At 38.0% G+C, this 26,804-nt stretch overlaps 1 protein-coding gene across 2 annotated transcripts in view; it reads right to left on the reverse strand.

Annotated features, from left to right (window-relative positions):
• Window positions 1-2,538: 2,538 nt before the first annotated feature.
• The window catches only part of LOC126195018 (cholinesterase), a 182,529-nt gene continuing 158,263 nt past the window's right edge, over window positions 2,539-26,804 (reverse strand). Inside the window, exons 12-13 of one of the 2 annotated variants that reach the window (XM_049933452.1) lie at window positions 20,573-20,688; window positions 2,539-7,263 (exon numbers count right to left, since the gene is read on the reverse strand). In XM_049933452.1, the coding sequence (XP_049789409.1) occupies window positions 6,915-7,263; window positions 20,573-20,688 (465 nt within the window). In that variant the 3' untranslated portion in view covers window positions 2,539-6,914. Of the gene's footprint in view, window positions 7,264-20,562; window positions 20,689-26,804 lie in introns of both variants that reach the window. The other variant, XM_049933461.1, reaches the window with a different exon arrangement.

Genomic DNA, 26,804 nt, shown 5'->3' on the forward strand with positions numbered 1-26,804 from the left:
TCCCAGCACCTGTGTGCTAACAGTCCCAGCACCTGTGTGCAGTTTCATATTGTCATAAAAAGGTATCAGAGTTATGATGCATTAACTTGGCAAAACAGGTGCTTTAAGATTTTTGAGTGTGCTAATGCATTCACAAATTGATTGGTTGCCCTTTCCCCCACATAAATTCACCTAAACTCTGTCCTTCTGATTCCAAGCATTTATCAGGTTCCCTGCAGGTTGCACTACTTTGAACTTCTCATACTTCGGTAATGTTGTGTTATGGGAATCTACTGACTTTTGGATTTACGTTTTTGTAAGTGCTGTTGCAAGCTTGTGCCAGTTTTACAATTTCAGACATGAAACAACAATGTCATATCATCATGTTACATTTCTTTTTTTGAGCAATCAGGAGCAAAATCATCTGATCTTCTTTGGCAATCATACAGAAAGGAAAGTGGTTGGATGTCTGTCAAAGACTAGCCATGGTTGGGATACCTTTCAATCCCACAACAGGCAAAAACATTGAAAATTTCCATGATATGATCATGTCAGAACAACTAATTAACGGGAGGGACACATGAGAATATCTTGGACTTCATACTGACATATTTTGATCAAAGAATTAAATATGAAATTTATTGTAATAAAATTTATTCTGCAATGGCTTTCCAATAACAGAAAGCTATCTATGTGCATTATAGGAACTGAAAGAACAATCACAAAATCATTTCTGACTTTTTGTCAATAACCATTATAGCTTATGACATGATGCATTGTGGGATAACTCAGAAGAAACCAAACAAAAATCAAGACAACAGGAGATTGCTTCATTACTGTGGAATGAAAAACACAATCAGTCTGGTATTTATTTGATGCTGCTTCATTTTGTGCAATAAGGATAAACTAGTGAGGTAACAAACACACTCCTTGTTTTAATCCGGGTGACTTCTTTTTGTGGGATCAAATAAAGAAATTTAAAGATTTGTGAATGGTTAATGATGGAGAAGTCATTTTAAGACATAGCTTGTGATGTGTTCCACATATACTAATAGGTTACTTTCTGATCAGATCACGATTGTTGATACTGACACCTACATGTTATTGGGTATTAAATAATAAACTTTTGAAACTTGGTGCTACAGAAGAATGCTGAAGCATAGATGGGTAGATCACGCAACTAATGAGGAGGTACTGAATAGATTTGGGGAGAAGAGAAATTTGTGGCACGACTTGACTAGAAGGGATCGGTTGGTAGGACAGTAAAGGAAACAAAAGAAATATTCAGAGTAGGAGTTAAAATCCATGGAGAAGAAATAAAAACTTTAAGATTTGCCAATGACATTGTAATTCTGTCAGAGACAGCAAAGGACCTGGAAGAGCAGTTGAACGGAATGGACAGTGTCTTGAAAGGAGGATATAAGATGAACATCAACAAAAGCAAAACGAGGATAATGGAATGTAGTCAAATTAAATCGGGTGATGCTGAGGGAATTAGATTAGGAAATGAGACACTTAAAATAGTAAAGGAGTTTTGCTATTTGGTGAGTAAAATAACTGATGATGGTAGAAGTAGAGAGGATATAAAATGTAGACTGTCAATGGCAAGAAAAGCGTTTCTAAACAAGAGAAATTTGTTAACATCGAATATAGATTTAAGTGTCAGTAAGTCGTTTCTGAAAGTATTTGTATGAAGTGTAGCCATGTATGGAAGTGAAACATGGACGATAAATAGTTTAGACAAGAAGAGAATAGAAGCTTTTGAAATGTGGTGCTACAGAAGAATGCTGAAGCATAGATGGTTAGATCACGCAACTAATGAGGAGGTACTGAATAGATTTGGGGAGAAGAGAAATTTGTGGCACGACTTGACTAGAAGGGATCGGTTGGTAGGACATGTTCTGAGACATCAAGGGATCACCAATTTAGTATTGAAGGGCAGTGTGGAGGGTAAAAATCATAGAGGGACACCAAGAGATGAATACACTAAGCAGATTCAGATGGATGTAGGTTACAGTAGGTACTGGGAGATGAAGAAGCTTGCACAGGATAAGAGTAGCATGGAGAGCTCTGGACTGAAGACCACAACAATAACATCATGTTGTATGAATTTGTTGTTACTAAAGGATCATGGGTAGTTATGTATATGTACTTTCGTAAACAGGCAGACATTTACTTAATAAATTTAGTTTTTAGTTGTGGGGTTACACTAAATCTTTCTATGTATATATGCACATTAAATATGATGCATCAAAACAACTACAGGGGTAAGTATTATGGAACAAGGACATGCTGAGTGTCATTATTTATTGTAGACTGTTTATATCTGCATACCAAAGCAATATATATTTTGGGAGATGGGTTTTCATTTTATTTTTATTTGTGTTTGAAACTGATATGTTGCCTGTAGTAGTGAACTTGTTTGAACAATCTGTTGATGATATTGTATATGGAAAATTGGCAATAAAACATTGCTATTTAATATAAAGAAAACTAAAGATACTATTTTTATGTACATTATAGTTGGTAGGTGGTAAATAGAATTACATGACAAAAATGTTTTCACACAAAACATTTTATTGAAGTACAAAAACAGTTATCAGTATATACAAACAAGAATTATAAAATTTTATAACATAGGTGAACAATCAACAGAGACTTTAAGGAATGGACGGATCCTTGGCACTTCCTCTAACCAAGAGATATGTTCAGGCACAAAAAGAAACAATTACAGAGTGCACACATATATACACAATAGTGCATACACATTCACACAAATTCACATACACACTATTATTTATAAATACTATCCCTAAATAAAATTATATTTGTATATAAATAAAATGTTCCAGGAAGAAGTGTTTCCCCTGTAATTTTAAAAAAAGTATACTCACTCATTACAGTAGCAATTTATGCAAAATTGAAGGTTTTTATCAGTCATTAAATGTACATATTCCAGATTAACACTGTACTGAAACCAACATAAATAAGCACAAAAAATATCCGTGCGTTGTTTGACTATGAAACATGATAGCACAGTTTGCTTGACTACTGCGTATGGAGTGATCAGCAAGATAAATAAAATCTGGGTCCTCTGCAGTATGTTGCAGGCATGATAGCTAGCAGGACAAATGTTTCTTCCATAATTATGTACACTTCAAGAAAATGAGCGTAAACAGCTCAAAATTAGTTCTCAGTTTTATTTAGAAATGGACTAGTTGAAGTGTCAAATTTCTAAATTTTACGTTAACATGATCAGTTCACATTGTCATTATAGTTAATTTATTACAGTTAAAAAAATAGATTTCTTATCTCACATGTGTAATGTTCCATTTTATGCAGTAGGCAATACACTGGGACTGATTTAGTACATAAGCATCAATTTAAAAAGAAAAAAAAAGAAAAACCACCCCTCCTTTTCTTTTACTGCTAAGACAGGCACAGTTTACTAAAACTGTATTCTGTTTACCTCTCTGTGTACCAAACTTGTTCCAGCATTTCAGATAATAAGATAAAAATGTAAACCACAGTGAAAGAGCCTAGTTAAGTATTGTGTTCCTTTTGTACATAAATATTGTCTTTTTTTTTTAATAAAGTAATAAGTAGTCAGTGACTAATTTTTAGGACAGATAATGCTCAGCTTTGCCATAGTTGTGCAAGTAATTTCTACCTTCACGGTAATGACAACAATGCAGCAGTGTTTCCAACAGGCAGATGAATACCACAAAAGTAGTGCTAAATTACTGAAAAGTTAGGATCTTCAAGGTTTTAGCCTGATATTCGTGTGTCACTCTAAAAATTATCTAGAAACTTATCCTGGATATTTACTAGTAAGTGCACACACCCATACATGAACCAATGCTTTGCACGTGTTCTTCTGTATCTGTAACTCAAACTAGGTAGAGAATTGTAAATCAGCCCCCCCCCCTCCCCCAAGTTTAAGTAGTTGCTTGCTACTGATACTGGTTTTTTGCTATTATGAAATGCAGATTTCATGTCAGTTATAATGTACCAGCTAAAAAGAATTTTATTCAGTTCTGGAAAACTTGCTTCATATTCACTGAACCTTTTTCTTCAAAGACATGCAAATATTTTGAAAAGGTAACACAAAAGAGTATATGTATGTATACCAGAACTCCCTATGAAATTTCTCAAAAGCAATATACATAATTTGAGATACAAAAATGTATCTTTTTAAATTTTAATGATAGATACTTTCAAATCAAATTCTGAGGTTTTTTTTGAAAAAAGGCACATTCACCAAACTCATTCTGACAACTTATATGAGCGATACACAGTGTTTTGAGGGAGAAAACACATTATAACACTAGTGTCAGTTCTGCTGAGATGGATAGAAATGCTACTATGTCCAGACGGAACCAGTTAAAAAACTTAAATAAGAACATTTTATAGCTCTATTACATCCAGATAGCTTAAGGAGCTGCAGATTCTACAACCTCTGTATCAATCACTTCTTCCATTTGAATTTCTGCCAACTTCCTACCCATTTTCATCTTGTATTTAGCTCTTAAAGTCCTCAGAATAGGTATTCTGAAGATTATGCAAATACCATTCTATCTTTTGGATGCTTTATGCTAAATAACAATCTTCCAATATGTACAATATTTATATTTCTGTTACAGTACGCTACTTATCCGTTGCATATAGATACTTTCTGGGAAAAGATAACACAAACTACCCAACCTAAAGAGCTCGTCTTTCTTGATGTAATCATTATTTTTTGCTGAGAAGCTGAAAATTGTCTTCCACACATGAATGCCATTTTGTCTCAGTATTTTACATTTTCACAGCTTCTTAAAATGTTATGTTAATATTCCCTTGCATGTGCTCTTTTTGAAAGCAAAAATATCTACATTCTTTTCTTTTTTATACTTTTATGATTATAAATATCTTGTTTCAGTTCATCAACAACATTCTGACTAGACTAACTGTAAGCAACTTATTCCATTATTTAAAAAAATGTCTTTAGTTAATGTATGAAGCAGAGAACCTTTGATTATCTAATTCATTTGCAAATGTATATTACAAAGTTGGCCTTTAATAATCAAAGAAGCATGGATGTTGATTAAATGCAAATATATGGTGATGATGCAATTATCTGCACTTGAAGTACATGTGAAATATCAGCAAAATAAGGAAAAGGATAGATTGCTACTCATCACTGTAAAGATGATTACTCACCATAAAGATGACACACACACCATATAGATGACACTCACTGTGTGTCATCTTTACACTGAGTAGCAGTCTACCCTTTTCCTTATATTGTTGAAACACATGTGATTATGACTGATGATCTGCGACTATTCATTATTTCATCTCCAATTTCATAAAATTAAAATCTATTTGAGGTTCAATTAATAAAGCAATTTCAGTGTGATTTAAAGTGACAGTTTGTTATGGGCACTGAATACTTGTTGAAATTGGCTTGATAAGGAATTTCTTTTTATTATAAGTACATACTGAGAAACAGATCAATAGCTCCGAGTGTTTATGTAAAGTTATATTAAATGATTAAATAATTTTTAAAGGTATTTAATCTTTTAATTTTTTCATCTGCTCTTATTACTTGTATTACAGTCTCCTTTTTCAAATATTTTGGTTTAGTTTTCAATTCACCAGTTACTTTTATTTTTTTAAGTTCCCATTATTTGAAGTAATCATCTCAAGTTAACATTGGCCAATAGAGCTTTCTGTCACAAATAGGCAAACTGTGATGAAATTTTTTCCATACATCTTATCCTTGCATACTGATAAAGTGCAATATTCACTAGTTTACCAAATTATGACAGTGTGCACTATTTGCAAAATTCTGTCTCACATTTTATGAAATGTAAAATACGTTGAGATAGTGCTGAATGTATCATTTAGTGAAGTTGAATGTAAAAGAAACTGATTATTCAAGAAATTTATCACTATTCACTAGGTGGCAGTCCAAATTTTTCCAACATATATCTGAGTGTCTAACTGTATCAAGAGACAAATATTATCAAATTATGCCAGTGAATGCTACCTGCACAACTTTATCTCACATTTTAAGAAATAGAATACAGTCCAAGAGGGTCTGGCATGTGATCTGTTGTGAAATTTAAGTAAAAACTGAATACTCTAGAAATTTATGACAGTTAGGTAACTAGCTGTCCAACTACTTCCAACACAAATCTGAGAGTCTAAATACATTAAGGGCCAAATGGATCAAAACAAAAAATAAGGAAATATTTCTCATGAGACACATTATGAAAAGGATTATAAATAGTGATATTGTATAGGGCAAATTCTTCACAAAACCTGAGTGAATATCCTTAAAATTGAATATGAAAATGGGTCTTAAATTTAAGTAAAAATATGAATGTATAGATGTTACTATGTCTGTATAGAATCTATGGATGCATCACAAAAATAATATGTAGTAGTTGAATGAAATTTCTTTGACATTGCTCAGGTTTTCTGGTAGTTAAAATATGCTGAACAACAATACATTGGAATGCTGTTGCAATATGAACTAGCAGGAGTACTCCAACTGTTCAGAATTTGAGGCTTAAAAATATTTCAAAACCAGTCTTTATGTTCATAGGAATCACTCCAACTCTTCATGTATGTAAAGCCTTTTGTTGAAAGCTTGAGTAACTAATTGTAGGCACAAAATACATCATAGCTGACAAAAATCTGTATGGCACTCTAAAAGAATAATAGTTTTCACTTGTGCAGATGACATGTAAGGACTGTTTCTTTTCACTAAACCTATATGATGTATATCTCATACTTCACACATCACTAAAGAATGAAGTGAAGTTTAACAGTAGAAACATCAGATGCCATTTGTACTATATTTCTGCTTTGTTTCTAATCATCTAATGATTATTGGCTTTAACTCTTATGAGATCATACGTATATAATTCAGTAGCACTGCCAATTTAAACTTGTGTTTGTGGCACACCATCTTCTCCCAAAAGAGTTTTTGGCTTCCTTGGAACAACAGGTGTATTTCTTTGTTCTGGAACTTTTCGTGGTTCACCAGTTGGACTGCTAGTTGTAAAACTGCTAGAGTCTTTCAATGATATTGCACTTCCAGTCCTTAATGAGGGAGTACTAGCACTCCTCCTCTGTTCATAGTGATTGAGCTGCTGTTTTTGTTTTTGTTTAGGCGGTGGTGTATCTCGATACTCGTACACATTTGTAGCACTGTGGTTGTCAATTCCTTCATGAGTGTCTCCCATTTCATCTCGTAGCATGATATCACCCCCATAGTAACGATCAGATTGTCTGAAACACATAAAAATTCAGTTAATTTATTGTTAATTTATACAAGAAAATGTACGATCTGAAAAACTGGTCTACAAAAACTGCTTGTAAGGGAAGCAATGTATGCAGAAACATGCAAAGCCTTGTGCCTATTTCAAAACAACCAGTATCACTATTTCTTAAAAACACGAAATCATCTTTTGGGACAAAATTTACATGAAGTAGTGCACAATACATTAGTACTTTTATTTTGTGAAAAGATGTACTTATTTCTCTAAGATTCTACGGCATTCCAAAAGAACAACAGAAGCCATGAATTTAATGTTCTCAGCATCATCAATTAGAAGCTGGTATATAGGTAGCTATATGTAAATATTTTATCATACACAAAAGGGGTAAGATAGATACTGCCTACAGGAAAATTAAAGAGACCTTTGGAGAGAAGAGAACCACTTGTATGAATATCAAGAGCTCAGATGGCAACCCAGTTCTAAGCAAAGAAGGGAAGGCAGAAAGGTGGAAGGAGTATATAGAGGGTTTATACAAGGGCGATGTACTTGAGGACAATATTATGGAAATGGAAGAGTATGTAGATCAAGATGAAATGGGAGATAAGATACTGCGTGAAGAGTTTGACAGAGCACTGAAAGACCTGAGTCGAAACAAGGCCCCGGGAGTACACAACAATCCATTAGAACTACTGATGGCCTTGGGAGAGCCAGTCATGACAAAACTCTACCATCTGGTGAGCAAGATGTATGAGACAGGCGAAATACCCACAGACTTCAAGAAGAATATAATAATTCCAATCCCAAAGAAAGCAGGTGTTGACAGATGTGAAAATTACCGAACTATCAGTTTAATAAGTCACAGCTGCAAAATACTAACGCGAATTCTTTACAGACGAATGGAAAAACTGGTAGAAGCGGACCTCGGGGAAGATCAGTTTGGATTCCGTAGAAATGTTGGAACACGTGAGGCAATACTAACCTTACGACTTATCTTAGAAGAAAGATTAAGAAAAGGCAAACCTACGTTTCTAGCGTTTGTAGACTTAGAGAAAGCTTTTGACAACGTTAACTGGAATACTCTCTTTCAAATTCTGAAGGTGGCAGGGGTAAAATACAGGGAGCGAAAGGCTATTTACAATTTGTACAGAAACCAGATGGCAGTTATAAGAGTCGAGGGGCATGAAAGGGAAGCAGTGGTTGGGAAAGGAGTAAGACAGGGTTGTAGGCTCTCCCCGATGTTATTCAATCTGTATATTGAGCAAGCAGTAAAGGAAACAAAAGAAAAATTCGGAGTAGGTATTAAAATTCATGGAGAAGAAGTAAAAACTTTTGAGGTTCGCCGATGACATTGTAATTCTGTCAGAGACAGCAAAGGACTTGGAAGAGCAGTTGAACGGAATGGACAGTGTCTTGAAAGGAGGATATAAGATGAACATCAACAAAAGCAAAACGAGGATAATGGAATGTAGTCAAATTAAATCGGGTGATGCTGAGGGGATTAGAGTAGGAAATGAGACACTTAAAGTAGTAAAGGAATTTTGCTATTTAGGGAGCAAAATAACTGATGATGGTCGAAGTAGAGAGGGTATAAAATGTAGACTGGCAATGGCAAGGAAATCGTTTCTGAAGAAGAGAAATTTGTTAACATCGAGTATAGATTTAAGTGTCAGGAAGTCGTTTCTGAAAGTATTTGTATGGAGTGTAGCCATGTATGGAAATGAAACATGGACGATAACCAGTTTGGACAAGAAGAGAATAGAAGCTTTCGAAATGTGGTGCTACAGAAGAATGCTGAAGATAAGGTGGGTAGATCACGTAACTAATGAGGAGGTATTGAATAGGATTGGGGAGAAGAGAAGTTTGTGGCACAACTTGACTAGAAGAAGGGATCGGTTGGTAGGACATGTTTTGAGGCATCAAGGGATCACAAATTTAGCATTGGAGGGCAGTGTGGAGGGTAAAAATCGTAGAGGGAGACCAAGAAATGAATACACTAAGCAGATTCAGAAGGATGTTGGTTGCAGTAGGTACTGGGAGATGAAGAAACTTGCACAGGATAGGGTAGCATGGAGAGCTGCATCAAACCAGTCTCAGGACTGAAGACCACAACAACAACAACACAAAGGACAGAAATAAACATAGCCAGAGACTCAGCAACAGCTGGACACATATGATTGAAAGGAGTCAAACCTATACTGACACTGCCTGCATAAAAGTTATGGAACAAAGCATTGAATCATTGACACACACACAAAAAAAAAGCTAGCTTTTAGATGAATCCTTTAACGAGCTAGAGTGCACACACACATGAAGCATGTGAAAAAAGTATGAGACTGACAGCACTGCTAGCAGAGTGGCATGACTGTGTTGTCTTACTTGTATAGTCTGGTGTGTTCTTCCATTCCAGTGTTCAGTCTAAGTTTAAGCTCCACCACAGCCATCACATGATTTTCGAGAGTGCCTTATGTTATAAAAATGGAACAGCAGAATTTAGAGCAATGTTATGCCATCAAGTTTTGTGTTAAACTTGGGAAATCCGCCAACTGCAATCTTTGAAAAATTGAATCAGGCCTATGTGGAACATACCTATCAGGAGCACAAGATTTTTGCTAGCACAAATCATTTTTGAAAGTCCGAGAACATGTTGAAGATGAACCTTGCTCAGGCAGATCTCCAACTTCAAAAACTGACAAAAATCATCAAATGTATGCATGCTCTAGTGAGAGGACATTATTTTGGAACGTAATTTTAGGACTCTGGAGAACATTCAAAAGAATGTCACCAACATGATAAATGTCCTACCAATCGAAGCCTTTCAGTGCACATACCAAAATTGGAACAATGGCTCCACCCCACCAGTGTATAGCTGCCAAAGGCAACTACTCTGAAGGGGAGATATTTTTGTTTTAAAAAGATAAAAACTTTGGTAGTTAAGAAGTCAGTGTCATTACTTCTCTCTCTCTCTCTCTCTCTCTCTCTCTCTCTCTCTGTGTGTGTGTGTGTGTGTGTGTGTGTGTGTGTGTGTGTGTGTGTGTGTGTTGTCTAGTTCTACAGCTTGTTACAGGATTCATCTGAAAGCTAACAAAGTCATACTTTTATGGTGCCTGTTGACGATCAGCGCTTTTACTATTCAGTAAGTTGCTTCTTTAGTCCTAAATTCTTTACATTAAGCCAGAACTTTCCTTACCACATTCAATAAAAGAAGAAATATTTAATATAGTCACTAATAGGGTGTTTCCAGGTGTTCTGCCAAGTTGTTGCTTCCATTTTCTGCACAATATTTTGTTGACTGACCCAGACATCTTCTTCAGGTTCTGTGAGTTTTGCTTTTATGTGTACTCACTGCCTGGATTTCAACTAGACTGTGAACTATTGCCAGTCTCGTGCTGATACTTATAGCTGATCTTGATCTGTGATGCCCACTACACTCTTTGATACTCTTTTGTTTTTCGTAGTTTGCACTGATATTTTGCGAAACACAAATTCTCTTAGTGTTTCCCAACTCTATCATGATTTCAGGCAAGATTTTAATAAATTGAGTGTTGAACCCAAGCTTTTTTTTAAATTGAAGCCTCTGTCCTTGTTTATTAGGATTTCTGATATCTTTATTTCAATACCCTTTTTGATTACAATGTCCCACAAACTTGCCGTTTCCACTACCTTACTGACCGGACTGTATTCCATTTCATGATGATATTTGAGGCAGTGTTCAACGACAGTTTATTTGCTTGGTTGTTTTAGATGGGAGTGTCACTGATGTTCCTGGCGTTTCTCCTCACCTGTTCTCACAGTCTGCCCCATGTAACACATGCCACATGTGTGGAATGCAATACACACAGCTTTTGGAGATGTAAGGCATCTCTGACATTATGAAGAATACTTTTTTTAGCTAAGTGAGTGAAACACAATCGGTGCCATGTTTCCTTAGGAGTCTATGGATGTTTTTTGATATTGGGGCAGTATATGGTAAATAAGCGACTGCTGGCTTTTCTTCATCGGTCTCAGTCTCAACCTCTTTCTCAAGTGTTCTTCATTTCGATTACATCACCAGTTGTATGTGATGATCTGACTACCCATTCCTTCAGAACACTATTCGTAGGTGTTGTAACTCTTTGGTGAAGCTCTCTTTGTCTGTTAATATTTGATCTAGATGGACTATTGGTTTTAGTACCAAATTTCATTGTGATGGACAGTGGTGGCTCGATGCATGGAGGCAGGGGTCAGTGTGCATACATTTTCTATACGCACTGTGACCCAAAGATCGATCCACTCTTCTCTTAACCAGCTTGTCGAGAAAAGGTAGTTGGCCCTCTTTTTCAGATTCCATTGTGAATTTTACATTACAGTGAATATAGTTTAAATGTTTCAGGAACTCTTGAAGTTTCTCCGCTTCAAGTGGCCACACCAAAACCATGTCATCCAGGTACCAACAGAAAGACGTTACTTTCAACATTGCGGATTCTCATGCATTTGCTTCAAAGTGTTCCATGTATAGGTTTATCATATTAGGCAATAATGGACTACCCATGGGCATGCTCTTGATTTGTTCATAATATTTTTCCACTGAACGGGAAATAAGTATGTGTCACAATGTGCCTTGAAAACTTGTACGAAACAGTCATCAAACTCTTCCACCACTAGCTGCAAAGAATCAGATAGTCGAACTATCATGAGGAGGGAGACTCTATCAAAACTGACCATAATATCAATATCCTGAGCAGCAACTTTATTGAGGTGATGTGTAGTCATTGGAGTTATGAGTGCGGTGTTTGCACTTTCCCAGATATTCGCTGAGAATGCATTTCAAGTATCTGTTCAGCCGGTACATAGGTGAGCCAGTATTACTATGGGCCTTAGAGAAATTCCTTTCTTGTGTACTTTCGGAAGGCCATATAGTCTTAGTGGCTCTGCTACTCATATTTTAAGAACTTTACATCTACATCTACATACATACTCCGCTCCACCATACGGTGCGTGGCGGAGGGTACCTCTACCACAACTAGCATCTTCTTTCCCTGTTCCACTCCCAAACAGAACGAGGGAAAAATGACTGTCTATATGCCTCTGTACGAGCCCTAATCTCTCTTATCTTATCTTTGTGGTCTTTCCGCGAAATATAAGTTGGTGGCAGTAAAATTGTACTGCAGTCAGCCTCAAATGCTGGTTCTCACGAAAAGAACACCTCCTTTCTTCCAGAGACTCCCACCCGAGTTCCTGAAGCATTTCCGTAACACTCACATGATGATCAAACCTACCAGTAACAAATCTAGCAGCCCGCCTCTGAATTGCTTCTATGTCCTCCCTCAATCCGACCTGATAGGGATCCCAAACGCTCGAGCAGTACTCAAGAATAGGTCGTATTAGTGTTTTATAAGCGATCTCCTTTACAGATGAACCACATCTTCCCAAAATTCTACCAATGAACCGAAGACGACTATCCACCTTCCCCACAACTGCCATTACATGCTTGTCCCACTTCATATCGCTCTGCAATGTTACGGCCAAATATTTAATCGATGTGACTGTGTCAAGCGCTACACTACTAATGGAGTATTCAAACATTACGGGATTCTTTTTCCTATTCATCTGCATTAATTTACATTTATCTATATTTAGAGTTAGCTGCCATTCTTTACACCTATCACAAATCCTGTCCAAGTCATCTTGTATCCTCCTGCAGTCACTCAACGATGACACCTTTCCGTACACCACAGCATCATCAGCAAACAGCCGCACATTGCTATCCACCCTATCCAAAAGATCATTTATGTAGATAGAAAACAACAGCAGACCTACCACACTTCCCTGGGGCACTCCAGATGATACCCTCACCTCTGATGAACACTCACCATCGAGGACAACATACTGGGTTCTATTACTTAAGAAGTCTTCGAGCCACTCACATATTTGGGAACCAATCCCATATGCTCGTACCTTAGTTGGGAGTCTGCAGTGGGGCACCGAGTCATACGCTTTCCAGAAGTCAAGGAATATGGCATCCGTCTGATACCCTTCATCCATGGTTCGCAAGATATCATGTGAAAAAAGGGCAAGTTGCATTTCGCAGGAGCAATGCTTTCTAAAGCCGTGCTGATGCATGGACAGCAACTTCTCTGTCTCAAGGAAATTCATTATATTCGAACTGAGAATATGTTCGAGAATCCTGCAACAAACCAATGTTAAGGATATTGGTCTGTAATTTTGAGGATCCATCCTTCTACCCTTCTTATATATAGGCATCACCTGCGCTTTTTTCCAGTCGCTCGGGACTTTACATTGGGCAAGAGATTCGCGATAAATGCAAGCTAAGTAAGGAGCCAATGCAGTAGAGTACTCTCTGTAAAACCAAATTGGAATCCCATCAGGAACTGGCCGTCACCCACTTTTTCAGCACATACTTGTCCAATGCGTGATTTACAATGTGTTTAAAATTTGGTCATAATTCTTCCACGTCCATCGTACCAGAAGTAAATGAAGTCGATTCATTTACTAAGTGGGATGCTAACAACTGCTTATCTGCTCTTTCTAGTAAGAATACTCTCCTAGCCTTCTTGACCGACTTTTTAACTTTCATAATCATAGTCGTAATGACAACCTCGTGATCACTAATCCCTGTCTCAACACTGACACCGTCGATGAGGTCTGGTCGGTTCGTGGCTACCAGATCTAAAATATTTCCATTACGTGTTGGCTGTCGATTTAGCTGTTCAAGATAGTTTTCGGATAATGTGCTCAAAAGTAATTCACACGACGGCTTGTCTGTACCACCTGTAATGAATCCATAGACATCCCAGTCTATACTAGGTAGGTTGAAGTTGCCTCCGACTAATATAGCATGATCCGGGTTCTTCTGCGATAGAGTGTAGACTCCCTTTGAACGATTCTAGAACTGTCATGGTGGGACCTGGTGGCCGGTAATAACACCCAACAATTAACTTTATTTCTCCTAGTCCTGTTAAACGTGTCCAGATAACTTCACTATCACACTCTACTTCGACCTCAGTAGACACAATATTTTTGTCAACTGCAATGAAGACACCACCTCCTACGGTGTCTAATCTGTCTTCTCGATACACGTTCCAACCCTCACTAAATATTTCAGAACTTCCTATCTCAGGGTTCAGCCAGGTCTCAGTCCCGAGAATAATTTGCGTGCCACACGCTTCCTGAAGGGCAGTAAATTTAGGAACTTTATTCTAAACACTCTGAAAATTTACTGCTAATATCTTGATAGCTGAAGTGTCTTTACACTGAGCGCATCCTGATTTCCCTGCCTGCACGTCGACTGGTGAGTGTTCATCAGGACACCTCGCACTACTGCCTAGCCTAAAAAAAAACCATGTGCACGCCACTGATATTATATGCCAAACCTGACTCACTGAATAGAGTTGTCATCTTCCTTTTAATTTTAATTTAATTCACAGGGTCGACAACTATCTGTTTGATGCAACGTCATTCAAAAGATCAAAACTTCTCATATTGAAGTCCAAAAAAGGGTATTGCCCTTAGTGGCTGGTAGCATTACAGTTTCCTTGTCCTCCCACAAATTTCTCTGTGCTATTCGTTCCACTTAGAAATGTTGGCTCTTGGCATTAGTGCCTTGATAAGTAGTTTTGTGGTAAACCTCTTCTGCTGCTTCCAGCTGGAGAGTTACCAATAGGATATTACGTACATTAGCTCCATGGAGCATGTTGTAGTTTCTCTTCCACTGGAAAGAGCATAAGAAGTTCACCATAAAACAGGGCCACCAGTAGCAGATTACATCAGCTCCATAGAACATGTTGTAGCTTCATTCCCACCAGAAGCAGCAGAAGAGGTTGGCCATGAAACCTGTAGAGCACTTACTAAGGCACCAATGCTAAGGTCCAATATCTCCGAGAGGGACCTACTGACCTAAAGAGGACAAGAAATTATAGTTCTAGCAGTCAACAAGGGCAACACTATCGTTCTAATGCCATGTGTTGATTACAATAAGAAGATTTTTGATGTTTTGAATGATGTTGCATACAAACAGAGAGATGTAAAACCTACAAATAAAATCAAGAGAAAGGTGATGACTCTTCTCAATGAGTCATGCTTATCATTAGCATCATTAACCCTCTGACTGCTGGAGGCACATCAACTGGTTGGCACACTGAGGTGCCACAGCCTGTGGCGTAATCCAGCTACCTGCACTGTGTGCCTGTCCCTTGGAGCCACCACCGGGACCAGAGCGGTCTGCGCTGCCCAACCCGCCCTGTGCTGAATACTTCTGCACTTATTATGACTTGCGCAGAGCCAGCATGAATTTTTGGCGACTTTAAGCTGTAATATCTCGGACAAAAGTTTTTGTAAAGAAGTCAAATGTGGCCATCTTGTACAACTTTATGTGGTCTCTTAAGAATAATAATAAAAGAATTTTACAAGCCATATTCAGCCAGAAAATTATAGGTAAAATCGGCCAAAACAATAGGAGCCAGAAAAAATTTTGAAGTTTGGCCTCTTGCATCTCCTGGACTAATGCTATGGCGAATGTGAAACTTGGCATGTCATAACTTAACAACACATGGTTCTCAAACGTAAAGTTTCATTTGCGTAGCACTTTCCAGTAGTGATTGAATTAAGTGCAAAATTGAAGATTTTTTAAAAATGTCAGAAACGCAGTATTTATGTTCTGATTTTGCTAGAAAACTATGTTCTGTAAAACATTCCAAGCTGTATAATTGGAATGAAAGTTGGGCGCGAAAATCAGGCCTGAATGCAATGTAAACCTTGGATTTGCATATCCAGTACAGTGAATGCATGATGAAAATGAAATTTACAGTGCAATAGATTGATAGCACAAAGATAGGCAATAAAAATTTTTATTCCCCTACTATTATCCAATAATCTACAAATGAGTTGAAAACATGTTGATTTTTATGAAAAGACAAAAGCAAAGTGTGTTCAATACTTCTTTTACAAATACCATTTTCTATTAACACTTCAAAGCCAGTCTCATTTCAACAACCAATTTTAAACCCCCCACCCTCCTCAGAACAGTGAGTTTAATTTCCAATATTGACTAAGAACATAGGCGACGTAGCAAGAAAAATTGCATTGAGAACAGAGTATTAACTTTGTTATTTCTTGTTGATCAGAGGTATTTTGTACAAGTAGACCAAATGTGACCTATATTTGTACTACTAAGGATAAAAGAATATAAATGTCTATGTTATGTGTTAATAATTTAAATGTACTGTATGTAGATTAATATATGGGTTTTGTTACACTGGCGCAATGTACTCGGCATAATTACATTTGCCACAGAACAAATATTGTGCCATCTCAGTCACCAGGTCCATTCATTTGCCAGCAAACTGCTACATATGAAGAAGTCAGGCACTGTTTGAATAATTTTACTCTTTTTGCATCTGTTTCCCATCCTTCTTTTTGATCCAGGCTTTGGACTGGCACTGGCAAAGTTAAAAATAAATTTATATATTTTTTACATTTTTTGCCTTTGTTTTACTAATTCATTCAGAAGTGTCAATAAATTTTCTCAGATTTAGTTCCCAGTGATTAGTAGTAATGCTTCTTTGTACGATAAGTCTCAAAGCAGGGCACAACAGATAATGGAAGGTTGCAAGTTTTGCATTGGTATCTAGTTTCCTGGTGCACTTTCTATTTCATGCAAACCACACATCTACGCATCAGCGTACTTTTCTGCAATTGTTCACTCACAATAACAGCCAGAAAATGTCTCCGTGTGAATCACAGTGGATTCTCGTTATTGTAACGCCTTCCCCTACCAGCTTTTTTTCTGTTCTGTAGCATATTTTTCTACAATCTCCCTTACAAGAGAAAGGTGAAACTCTGCGAGTGCCATTTTTGCCCTGTTACCGACCGGTGGAGAGCATGAACATTTAGAATGCACAAATCCAAAATGTGAAAAAAATATTTCTTGAACTATTTCACAGTCTTACACACTGATCCCACTGAGCTCAGTAACATGTCACAATGGTCAACTGCACCCATACTCGAATTGTAATCTACAATACATTGTACTTTCTTTATTTTTTCACTGGTATTTCTGTCAGTCTTCTCTGTTTCAACCATCTGTGTTGTGTGACTTGTGGTCAACATGCACACCTCTCTCTTATTGCATCATTTGATAGCAAGGACCTTGTCAGTGGACTTAAACTCAGTTTATCCTCATTTTAATTTCTTCTGTAGTTTTGGCATGTTGCACCTATTCTTATGAGCAGTGTCACATGCAGCTGTTCCATGGTTGTGAAGCCAGAGGAACAGGTCCGGGCTGGAGTATCAATTATCCAATTATCCAAGTACAGTCCCATAAGTGTTGCCACTATGTCACCACTTGTCCCTAAATTGTGGAACACAATTTCTGTTGTTGTGCCTGTATATACAATAAAATCCTAAATATATCCACTCTGACAGTCACACTGTACAAATGTCTTTATTCTGAATCTACTTCGCTTGATTGGAATAAATTGCTTAAAAGATAATTGTCCTTTGAACAGCAAGAAACTTTCATCTATACAATGCTTGTGATGTGGACGAAATGAACTACGAACTAGGTCAACAATTGTCCTAATTTTAAATAGACTGTCGCCTCCAGTACTTGCAGAGTTATCACTGAATGTAGCATTCTGAGAAGTAGACAAAAACTGTCTCGGGACATAATTTCACCACAAACTGGTGTGTTCAAAAGTGTTCCGCCATTAGAAGGCAAATAGCAAAAAAACAACATATTTCCTCAAATCCAGTGTCTTTCCACTTTGACAGTCAAGAATCCACAGATTCTATAGTATTTTCTCTGATGTAAACGTAAAAACAATTTGTTTCATCTGCAATAAATTGCAACAGTTCTTCAGACATAAATATCACAAAAAATAAAAGAATACTTGGATCAGTATCTATCTGACAGTTGTGTCCTGAAGTCAAGTCATCAAATTAATGGTTAATGGCTGGAAATCGGTTTCTTTCCTGTCACTTAAGCGCACTGTTTTCTGAACCATTTCACTGTCACTTTTTGATTCCTTGGATTCAGAGGAACTGCTAACTATAATTAATGCTTCCCGCCTGATGTAAAGAGCTGAGGACTTCATGCTTGAGATTCTGTTGAAGACTCATCACTGCTAGTAACATCAGATAATTCACACTCACTGTCACTACTAGTGAGCATATCCAGGATCTTGTTTATCTGTGCAACCAGGGCAACATGACATCTGTCCCATAGAAAACAAGAAAACTGGTGAAACCATGGGAAGCAAAGTCAAATTCTGCAAAGAGACAACAAGGCAACAAACGTATACACATTCTTCAACCATACAGTCAGGCCACTGAATAGCTGCTGGGAGAGCTGGGCGGAAAGACAGCTATGCGTGTTTGCACGTCTGTCATGCTCAGGTAACACGATCCTAGCAGTCAAAGGTTTAAAGGCCTTAACACATGAGCAGCAGTACCACCAAGGCTATATGGCCTTCCTAAAGTACACAATGAAGGAATTCCTCTAAGATCCATAGTTAGTAATACTGGTGCACCTACATAACAGCTGGCAAAATATCTGAATTGCGTTTCTAAAGAATATGTGGCGAAGTGGGAATACCACATTCACAACTCTGCTGACTTTGTACATCACCTCAGTCAACTGCAAGGGCAGGATACAGATATTATGTCAGTTTCGATGCAGTATCCCTCTTTATGAGTGTTCCATTTCCTGATTCCTCGAGTTCCTTGGAGCTAATCACAGAAAAATTTAATGATCATTTCACAAAACTTTTTAGATATGTTCTGACATCTACTGATTCCCTGTTATACATGGAACACTTTGAAGCAAAGGCACTAGAATCTGCCAAGTTGTGGTGTGATCACAGGGAGAGGAAAAACTTCAAAGAGTTGCTGGAACATTTAAACTCTAGTTTACAAAATTAATGTTGGAACTGGGACTAGAGGACCAACTCCCTTTCCTTGATGTGTTAGTTAAGAGAAGACTGGACAGATCACTGGATCACCAGGGTGTATAGAAAACCTATGCACACTGACCCCTATCTCCATGTGTTGAGCTATCACCTTCCATCATACAGAAATTCAGTGCTAAAGATTGGTCCATAAAGCTCAGATTCAGACAAGGAGACTCCCACCAAAGAATTATAACCTGCAGGAATGGTTGCTCAGATAATTGAACTGAATGGGTCATGCAGCTAAAATCAAGAATTTCTGAGAAAGAGGTTGAGACACACTGAAAATTGCTTATCAACATTATCCTGGCCCAATATCAGGAAACATTGGTAGACTCATATGGAAACATGGCATCCAGTTGTATTTCATTCCCTTCATCTAAGACAGAAAGTATTCACTGTAATGTTAAAGATAATTTTGGTCCCAAAATGACAAGTGTGCATTGAACTCCATGCAAATGTATCATGTCGTACATGGGGCAGACTATGAGAAACGCCAAGGAAAGATACAATGAACATTAGCAACACACCCAACTAAAGCACCCATGGAAATCAACTATTGCCAAGCACTGACTCAAATATAATCATGAAAGTAAATGTAATGAGAACAGTGTTGAGATGTAAACACCAAGTTTCTGGGTCCGCATAATTAAGGAGTCTTTTGAAATACAGATATCAAAATACTTACTAAACAGGGACAGAGACTTCAATTTATACAAGGCTTGGGGTCCAGCACTTAAGTTTATTAAAATCTTGCTGGCCATCACATACACCAGAGATGCAAAACATTGAGGGAATTTGCATTTCATGGAATACCGGTGAGAGCTCTGAAAAGCAAAAGAGCATCAAAGGGCATAGTGGGCACTGCGAATCTAACTCAATTGTAAATAGTGGTGTGAAACAACCACTACCTCGCCGCCTGGTTGGAGTCCAGACTGCCAGTAGACACAACAACAAATCTTGCAGTACCTGAAGATGATGGATGGGTCAGCCATCGAAATACTGTGCAGAAAATGGAAACATCAATTCGATGGAACATCTGGAAGCACACTATTAATAAATTTCACAGAGAATATCTCAGAGATGAATGTAGTGGGTGATATTTATTAAAGTGCCCCTTTAATTTAGTGAAAAATAGCCATTTTGCTTATAAAATGAATATCGCAATAAAATTTTACCAATAATTTTAAATGGAGACCAATGAGAATTTTGTTAACTACTGTGCACTCAAGTGAATTCAGCAAACACAGGCAAAATTCCTCATCCCAAAGTGATGTGTAAGGATTAGTCACTCTTCCACCAACAAAGCATTAACCTTTATATCAGAAAGCACCTTTACCTGATATTCTGGACATGTATTGAATTACCTGTGCTTACCTCTTGGCATTCCTCCACAGAATGCAACAGATTACTACAATGACAATCAGTAACAGACAAGCACCTGAAACACTCCAGAAAGCTATCTGCAGTGGTTCCTTGGGTTCCCACCAAAACTGAAAAATAGGAGAATATATTTCATGACAAGTCTCATGAATCAGCTAAAACATAACATTTCAATAAATTCTTACTTGGCTGAAATGTTCACAAGAGTTTATTAATTAGACATGTGAGAGAATTATTTGTTATAATTATTATGGTGAATACTATTATAGAAGTTTTTATGTGTCATATTTGTTGTGTCTCATTGATAGTGAACCCATATCTGTTGTAATTGTGTATGTACTTATGTATGTATGTATGTATGTATGGTCCACATCTCCTCTTAAACCACTCGATCAATTTCAACCAAACTTAACACATATCACTTACAGTATGGAAAGAACCAGTATGGAAGTAAGAATCATCTATCTCTCACAGGGTTGGGGATGTGGGTGTGGGTGAAAATTAAGTGTAGTTGACAACTTGAAAATTTCCAGACTATATTCATCCAGTATTTGAGAATATGAGCACGTAATGACTTGTAACCAAATTTACATATAATTCCAAACCTTTAAGAGCCTTTTGAATAATGAAAGAAATAAAGTTTATTGCCCACTAGTTTTTGCTGTTTGTGCAATAAAACTGATGCTTCATAACCTTTTAATTTATTACTTCCTTATTACTAACTCTATCTGCAACACATTTTGCAGGCAGTATTCACATACCACACTAAATCTATGTGCACAAATATATCATTGTATGATGAATGGCACAACAATGATAGGAAGTCGTAAACTATGATACATGTGAAAAACTGTTGCATGATGTTTTAATTTATTAGTTCTTTGCTACAGTATCCAAATATACCATTTGACATAACAGCAAAATTTGCAGACTGTATCATTGTATGACACATATTACAGGAGATGTGATGTCGTAAACATTGAGCTGCATGAAAACAAAACTGCAGAGCGAAATTTGCTAGAGATACAGGTAAATATGTGAACAAGTATGTGTGAAATACGTTAAATATTTGTGAAATACTTGTAACATGTACATACATGAGCAAAGCCACAACTGAAAAGCTTCTCTTTAAACCCTGGATTGATTCATATATTCCTTACTACTTGGAAAGGAATATTTTTGGGGTAAGAACCAGCAACATCCTATAAGGTTGTGGTGATAACCTGAAGAGTGAAGGGGAAGGGGGGGGGGGTGGAGAGAAGATGGACACAGTTGGGAGGAGGAGGAGATGAACAGAGAAGGAGGGAAGAGGGAATACACAAAGAAAGGGAAGAGGAGGAGAGGGAAAGAGTGAGGGGAGAGGAGGAGGTGTACAGAGAGAGAGGAAGAGGAGTAGAAGGAGGAGGAGCCGGACAGAGAGGGGGGGGGAGACAGCCACAGAATGGTGACAGGAAGAGATGGACAAAGAGAGGGAGAAGAGGAGATGGATAGAGAGGAGATAGAGGAGAGAGGATGAGATGGACTTACAGAGGTGAGGAAGGGAAGGAGCAGATGGACAGAGAGAGGGAGGAGGAACAGATGGAGAGAGGGGGGGGGGGATAGAGAGAGCGAGGGAGGAGATGGTCAGAGAGTGTGGGAAGGAGGAGGTGGACTAATAGAAGATTAGAATAAACACATATCCAGGCAACACTGGATACTTAGCTACTAAACTATAAAATTAAAAGTTCTACTACAATACGGAATGAACAACTGTAACCCAGATGAGAATGGTCCAAAAACTAAGATACACTTGAAATAAATGTATGAAAGCCTCATCTCAATAACAACTGATCATAAAATCATCCATTTCTATCTTAAGATATTTATTTACAATCAAAAGGCAATTACACATCCTACAGCCAAGGGATTTAGTGGAAGACAGGCACATTAAAGGACTGAACTTGTAGCTAAAATTTCAGACAAGATCCTTCATCACAGCTATTAACATACACAACACACAAACACAACTCTACATTATTGTCAATGTCAATCAGGTTGCAGTGCTATGATAATTTTTAAGTAAGGACTTTGAAAGTGTAATTACAAGTCCAACATTCTTATGTGCTTGTCTACTGCATATCACATCACTGTCTGCATTCCACACAGGACCTGCCAGTAGCGCATTACAATTTTTTATTATTGAAATCAATTTTTATTAGACATTTCACTATGCCGCTCAAAATAACTTCCTCTACTTAACATGGCAGATGAATGAAAAAAAAAAAAATTGACTGCAGCAGTCGGAGTCGTGTGCAACTCTCGTCAGATTAAAGCTTCTACTCTGTAAGTATGCTGTCTTACACTTGATAGCAAAATTATGTTACCATGATAATATTCTAAGAATACTCATGGAATATATAGGTCAAATTTTAGCTCTGAGCTCCCTTTCAGAGGAATTATGGAAATCTTTAATCATGTCCCAAATAATGACAGAGAGAGAACAAATAGTGAAGTCTAGTGTCAAATTTAGAATTTTTCAGCACTACATTCATTAACAAAGTTCCTTTTTTTCAAGAATGTGTTTGTTCCTTAAAATCAATAGCCATTGTAGGCTTTGCCAGGTTTTCAGAACATTAATACATCCTAGGCATTTAAAACTGCAGCACCAGGTAGGATAAAAAATAATGACATTTCAAACTATGGAAAATCCAGGATGGAATGTAACAATGTTGAGAAGGAAAGTTGCTACTCACCATATAGCAGAGATGCTGAGTCCCAGAGAGGCACAACAAAAAGATTCTCACAATTATAGCGCGTGCGCGCGCATGCGTCCACACACAAACACACACACACACACACACACACACACACACACACACACACACACACACATGACTGTTCAGTCTCAGGCAACTGAAACCATACTGCAAGCAGCAGCACTATTGCATGATGGGAGTGGCGACTGGGTTGGGGTAAGGAGCAGGCTGGGGCGGGGAGGACAGTGAAGTGCTGCAGGTTAGACGGAGGGCACGGGAGAGGTGCGGAGGGGGATGGGGGAGTGATAGGAAAGGAGAGAAATAAAAAGACTGGGTGTGGTGGTGGAATGACAGCTGTGTAGTGCTGGAATGGGAACAGGGAAGGGCTGGATGGGTGAGGACAGTGACTAACAAAGGCTGAAGCTAAGAGGGTTACTGGAACGTAGGATGTACTGAAGGGAAAGTTCCCATCTGTGCAGTTCAGAAAAGCTGTTGTTGGTGGGAAGAATCTATATGGCACAAGATGTCAAGCAGCCACTGAAATGAAGAATATCATGTTTGGCAGCATGTTCAGCAACAGGGTGGTCCACTAGTTTCTTGGCCACAGTTTGTCGGTGGCCATTCATGCAGACAGACAGCTTGTTGGTTGTTATGCCTACATAGAATGCAGCACAGTGGTGGCAGCTTAGCTTGTGGATCACATGACTAGTTTCACAGGTAGCCCTGTCTTTGATGGGATAGGTGATGTTAGTGACCGGACTGGAGTAGGTGGTGGTGGGAGGATGTATGGGACAGGTTTTGCATCTAGGTCTATTACAGGGATATGAACCATGAGGTGAGGGATTGGGAGCAGAGGTTGTGTAAAGATGGATGAGTATATTGTGTAGGTTTGGTGGACATTGGAATACCACAGTAACTGGCCACAATGTGGCGTCCTGAGTGATAGGATCAAAACAACAGTGGTGGAGCCATTGTCCGCAGGTAGGATTACAAGGTCAGGATCAGTTTTTAGATGGTGGACAGTGGTCTTTCTGCGGATGTAAGGTTAGTTTGCGTGTTGACGGGTTTGGGAAATGATGTGAGGCAAGGTTCGAGATTAAGGAATTCTGGAAAGTTAACAGGGGGTGGTTTGGGGGCAGTGGGGGGTGGATCACGGTTGGATGGAGGAGTGAACTGACTTAGGCAATGTTCAATATTAGTCTTTGCTTGAGTCTGTTTGGTAGTGTTGGTGGCAAAAAAGTGTTTCCACTGTAGGGACTGGTAGTAGGAGAGAAGGTCTTTAACAAGTTCTGCATGAATGAATTTGGGAGTGAGGCAAAAGGTGTGGCATTTAGTATATTAAGAGTGAACAGCACAATAGGGAGAATGCATGATCAAATTTGTAGGTGGTCTCGGAGTACAGAAGGTGCGAAATTTACATCTAGACCTGCCCCCCTGTGGCAGCAACAATGACTCTAATCCAACAAGGCATTTAGTCAAACTGAACTGAGATGAAAGGCACAGTTATGTCATTCGATACAGCTTCAACTCTGTGTGAGAGTTCATCATTATAATAGCTGGCAATTGGTAGCACACTGGTCTCTTGGCAAATCGTGACTTGCTGTTTTCAGAGTAAGTCAGAACAGTGCAGGCAACAAGTTATCTTACATTATTTTGTTGAAAGATTGTAACATGGAAATCTTATAGACAGGGAACAGCCACCATCCTCAACAAATCGGACAGGTAACAGCTGTTGCCCAAATCAAAGGCTTTGTGAACCGCACCTTGATTATGTTGTATACCCAGTGGCACCATCAAGACTAAGTGCTGGATCTGTATGTGATTATGAATGCAGACTGGCAACATATGTTCTCCTCAGAGATTCACATACAAATGTGTCCATAGTAAAACTGTACACAGAACTGGGACTCATCTGAAAAGACAATATGGTGCCACTCTTGTGTTCAGTGTTATCATAGGGTGCACCAGTGTTGTTGTACCTCATTCTGCAGCCATATCGAGAGAAACTGCAACACAGGTTGTCACGATGTCAGTCCACAGTACTCACGATGTGGCACTGTCCATGTGGCTACTTGTCTTCCTGTGAAAAAGCCCATTTTCTGCTCACAGTACATGATGTCCCCTTACAGTCCTGCACAGCCAAGAGGAAAATGACCTCTCGGCCACTAGCTGTGTGGAGCCACTGAGATCCTGCACGGCACTATGTATGGCCTTCCTGTACCTGTCAATTCCATATTTGCAGGACAATCATGGGATCCCAACCAACATGGGCAGCAGTAGTGTGGAATGATAAACCACAATCTGGATATGCCAATGTCCTGCTACTGTCAAATTGCAACATACACTGGTAGACGTTTCTTCTTTATATATGATGCATAATATGATCCTTTCACAGTGAACATTCATATGTGATGTCTGAATGAGAAACCCACTATCCACATTTTCCTTATATACAGAACATATGTGGTGTTGTGACTACCTTCTTTTTGCAGTTTCACTGACTTGCTAATCATTTTATATCCAAGCATATAATAACTTCATGCCAATTTGACATTTGTCATATGCCACACTCAATTATTGCAATTTTAATGGCCAGCAGTGTATATTTGTTTTGTGCAGATGTAAATGTCAATTACATTTAGTTACTACAGAGTGTATTTACATACAACTTCATTTTTGCTTTTCACTGACTTTTCTAGAACAAAGTAAAAAAGTTATAATTTGTACCTTAATTGACTTAATAGACTTGACCATTTTTACCAATACATACTTGTCTTACTGACTACTTTATAGAAGGTTTCTGGGAGATTAATCCTAGAATGAATGGGGTGGGTCTCCCAGACCCAGGTGGATTTTGTTTTAAAAAATCCACAAGAGTGCACTTGTTATGAGAGCCATTCATTGTAGTTTTTAGTGAACATCCCTAGAGGCCACTACTTGTTTCATCATTCCTCTTTGTTTGTCAGTTGGTTGCTGATGCAGGAATAAACACGATTTGGGTCAAAGAACCCCTATCTGTCCATTTACATCAGCTTTGCCTGCTTATGCATTTTCATTGTTATAGTGATTGTGATCAATAAAACTGCTTAAAAATGGCTTGTTGATGTCCTTTCAGTGGTTAAGAACCTGAAAAACTGATATTAGTGACATAATGATGGTTTGGATATAGATTGTAATTTTCATTCTGAAAGTTATCACAATACAAAAAGTTCTCATGATTGACAGATGGCTGGACAGTGAAGATAACTTTGTTAGAGTGAAGATAATTTCGTTATTCCCATCAGAAATGTGAGTACATTCACTAATGCTAATTGAGATTCTCTAATGACTAGAGTAGCTGGTTCCAGTCCATCTTCCAACGAATCATTACCTTGCTATTTGTCAAGAGATGGATAAACTAAATGGGTGAAAAAAGTTCACAACCAAAATGTCCATACTGTATCTCACAATACAATTATGCATTTGTCTGGTGTCAGTGGGGAAGACAGAAA

This window comes from Schistocerca nitens, chromosome 1, assembly GCF_023898315.1.
Source record: "Schistocerca nitens isolate TAMUIC-IGC-003100 chromosome 1, iqSchNite1.1, whole genome shotgun sequence".
Lineage (NCBI taxonomy): Eukaryota > Metazoa > Arthropoda > Insecta > Orthoptera > Acrididae > Schistocerca > Schistocerca nitens.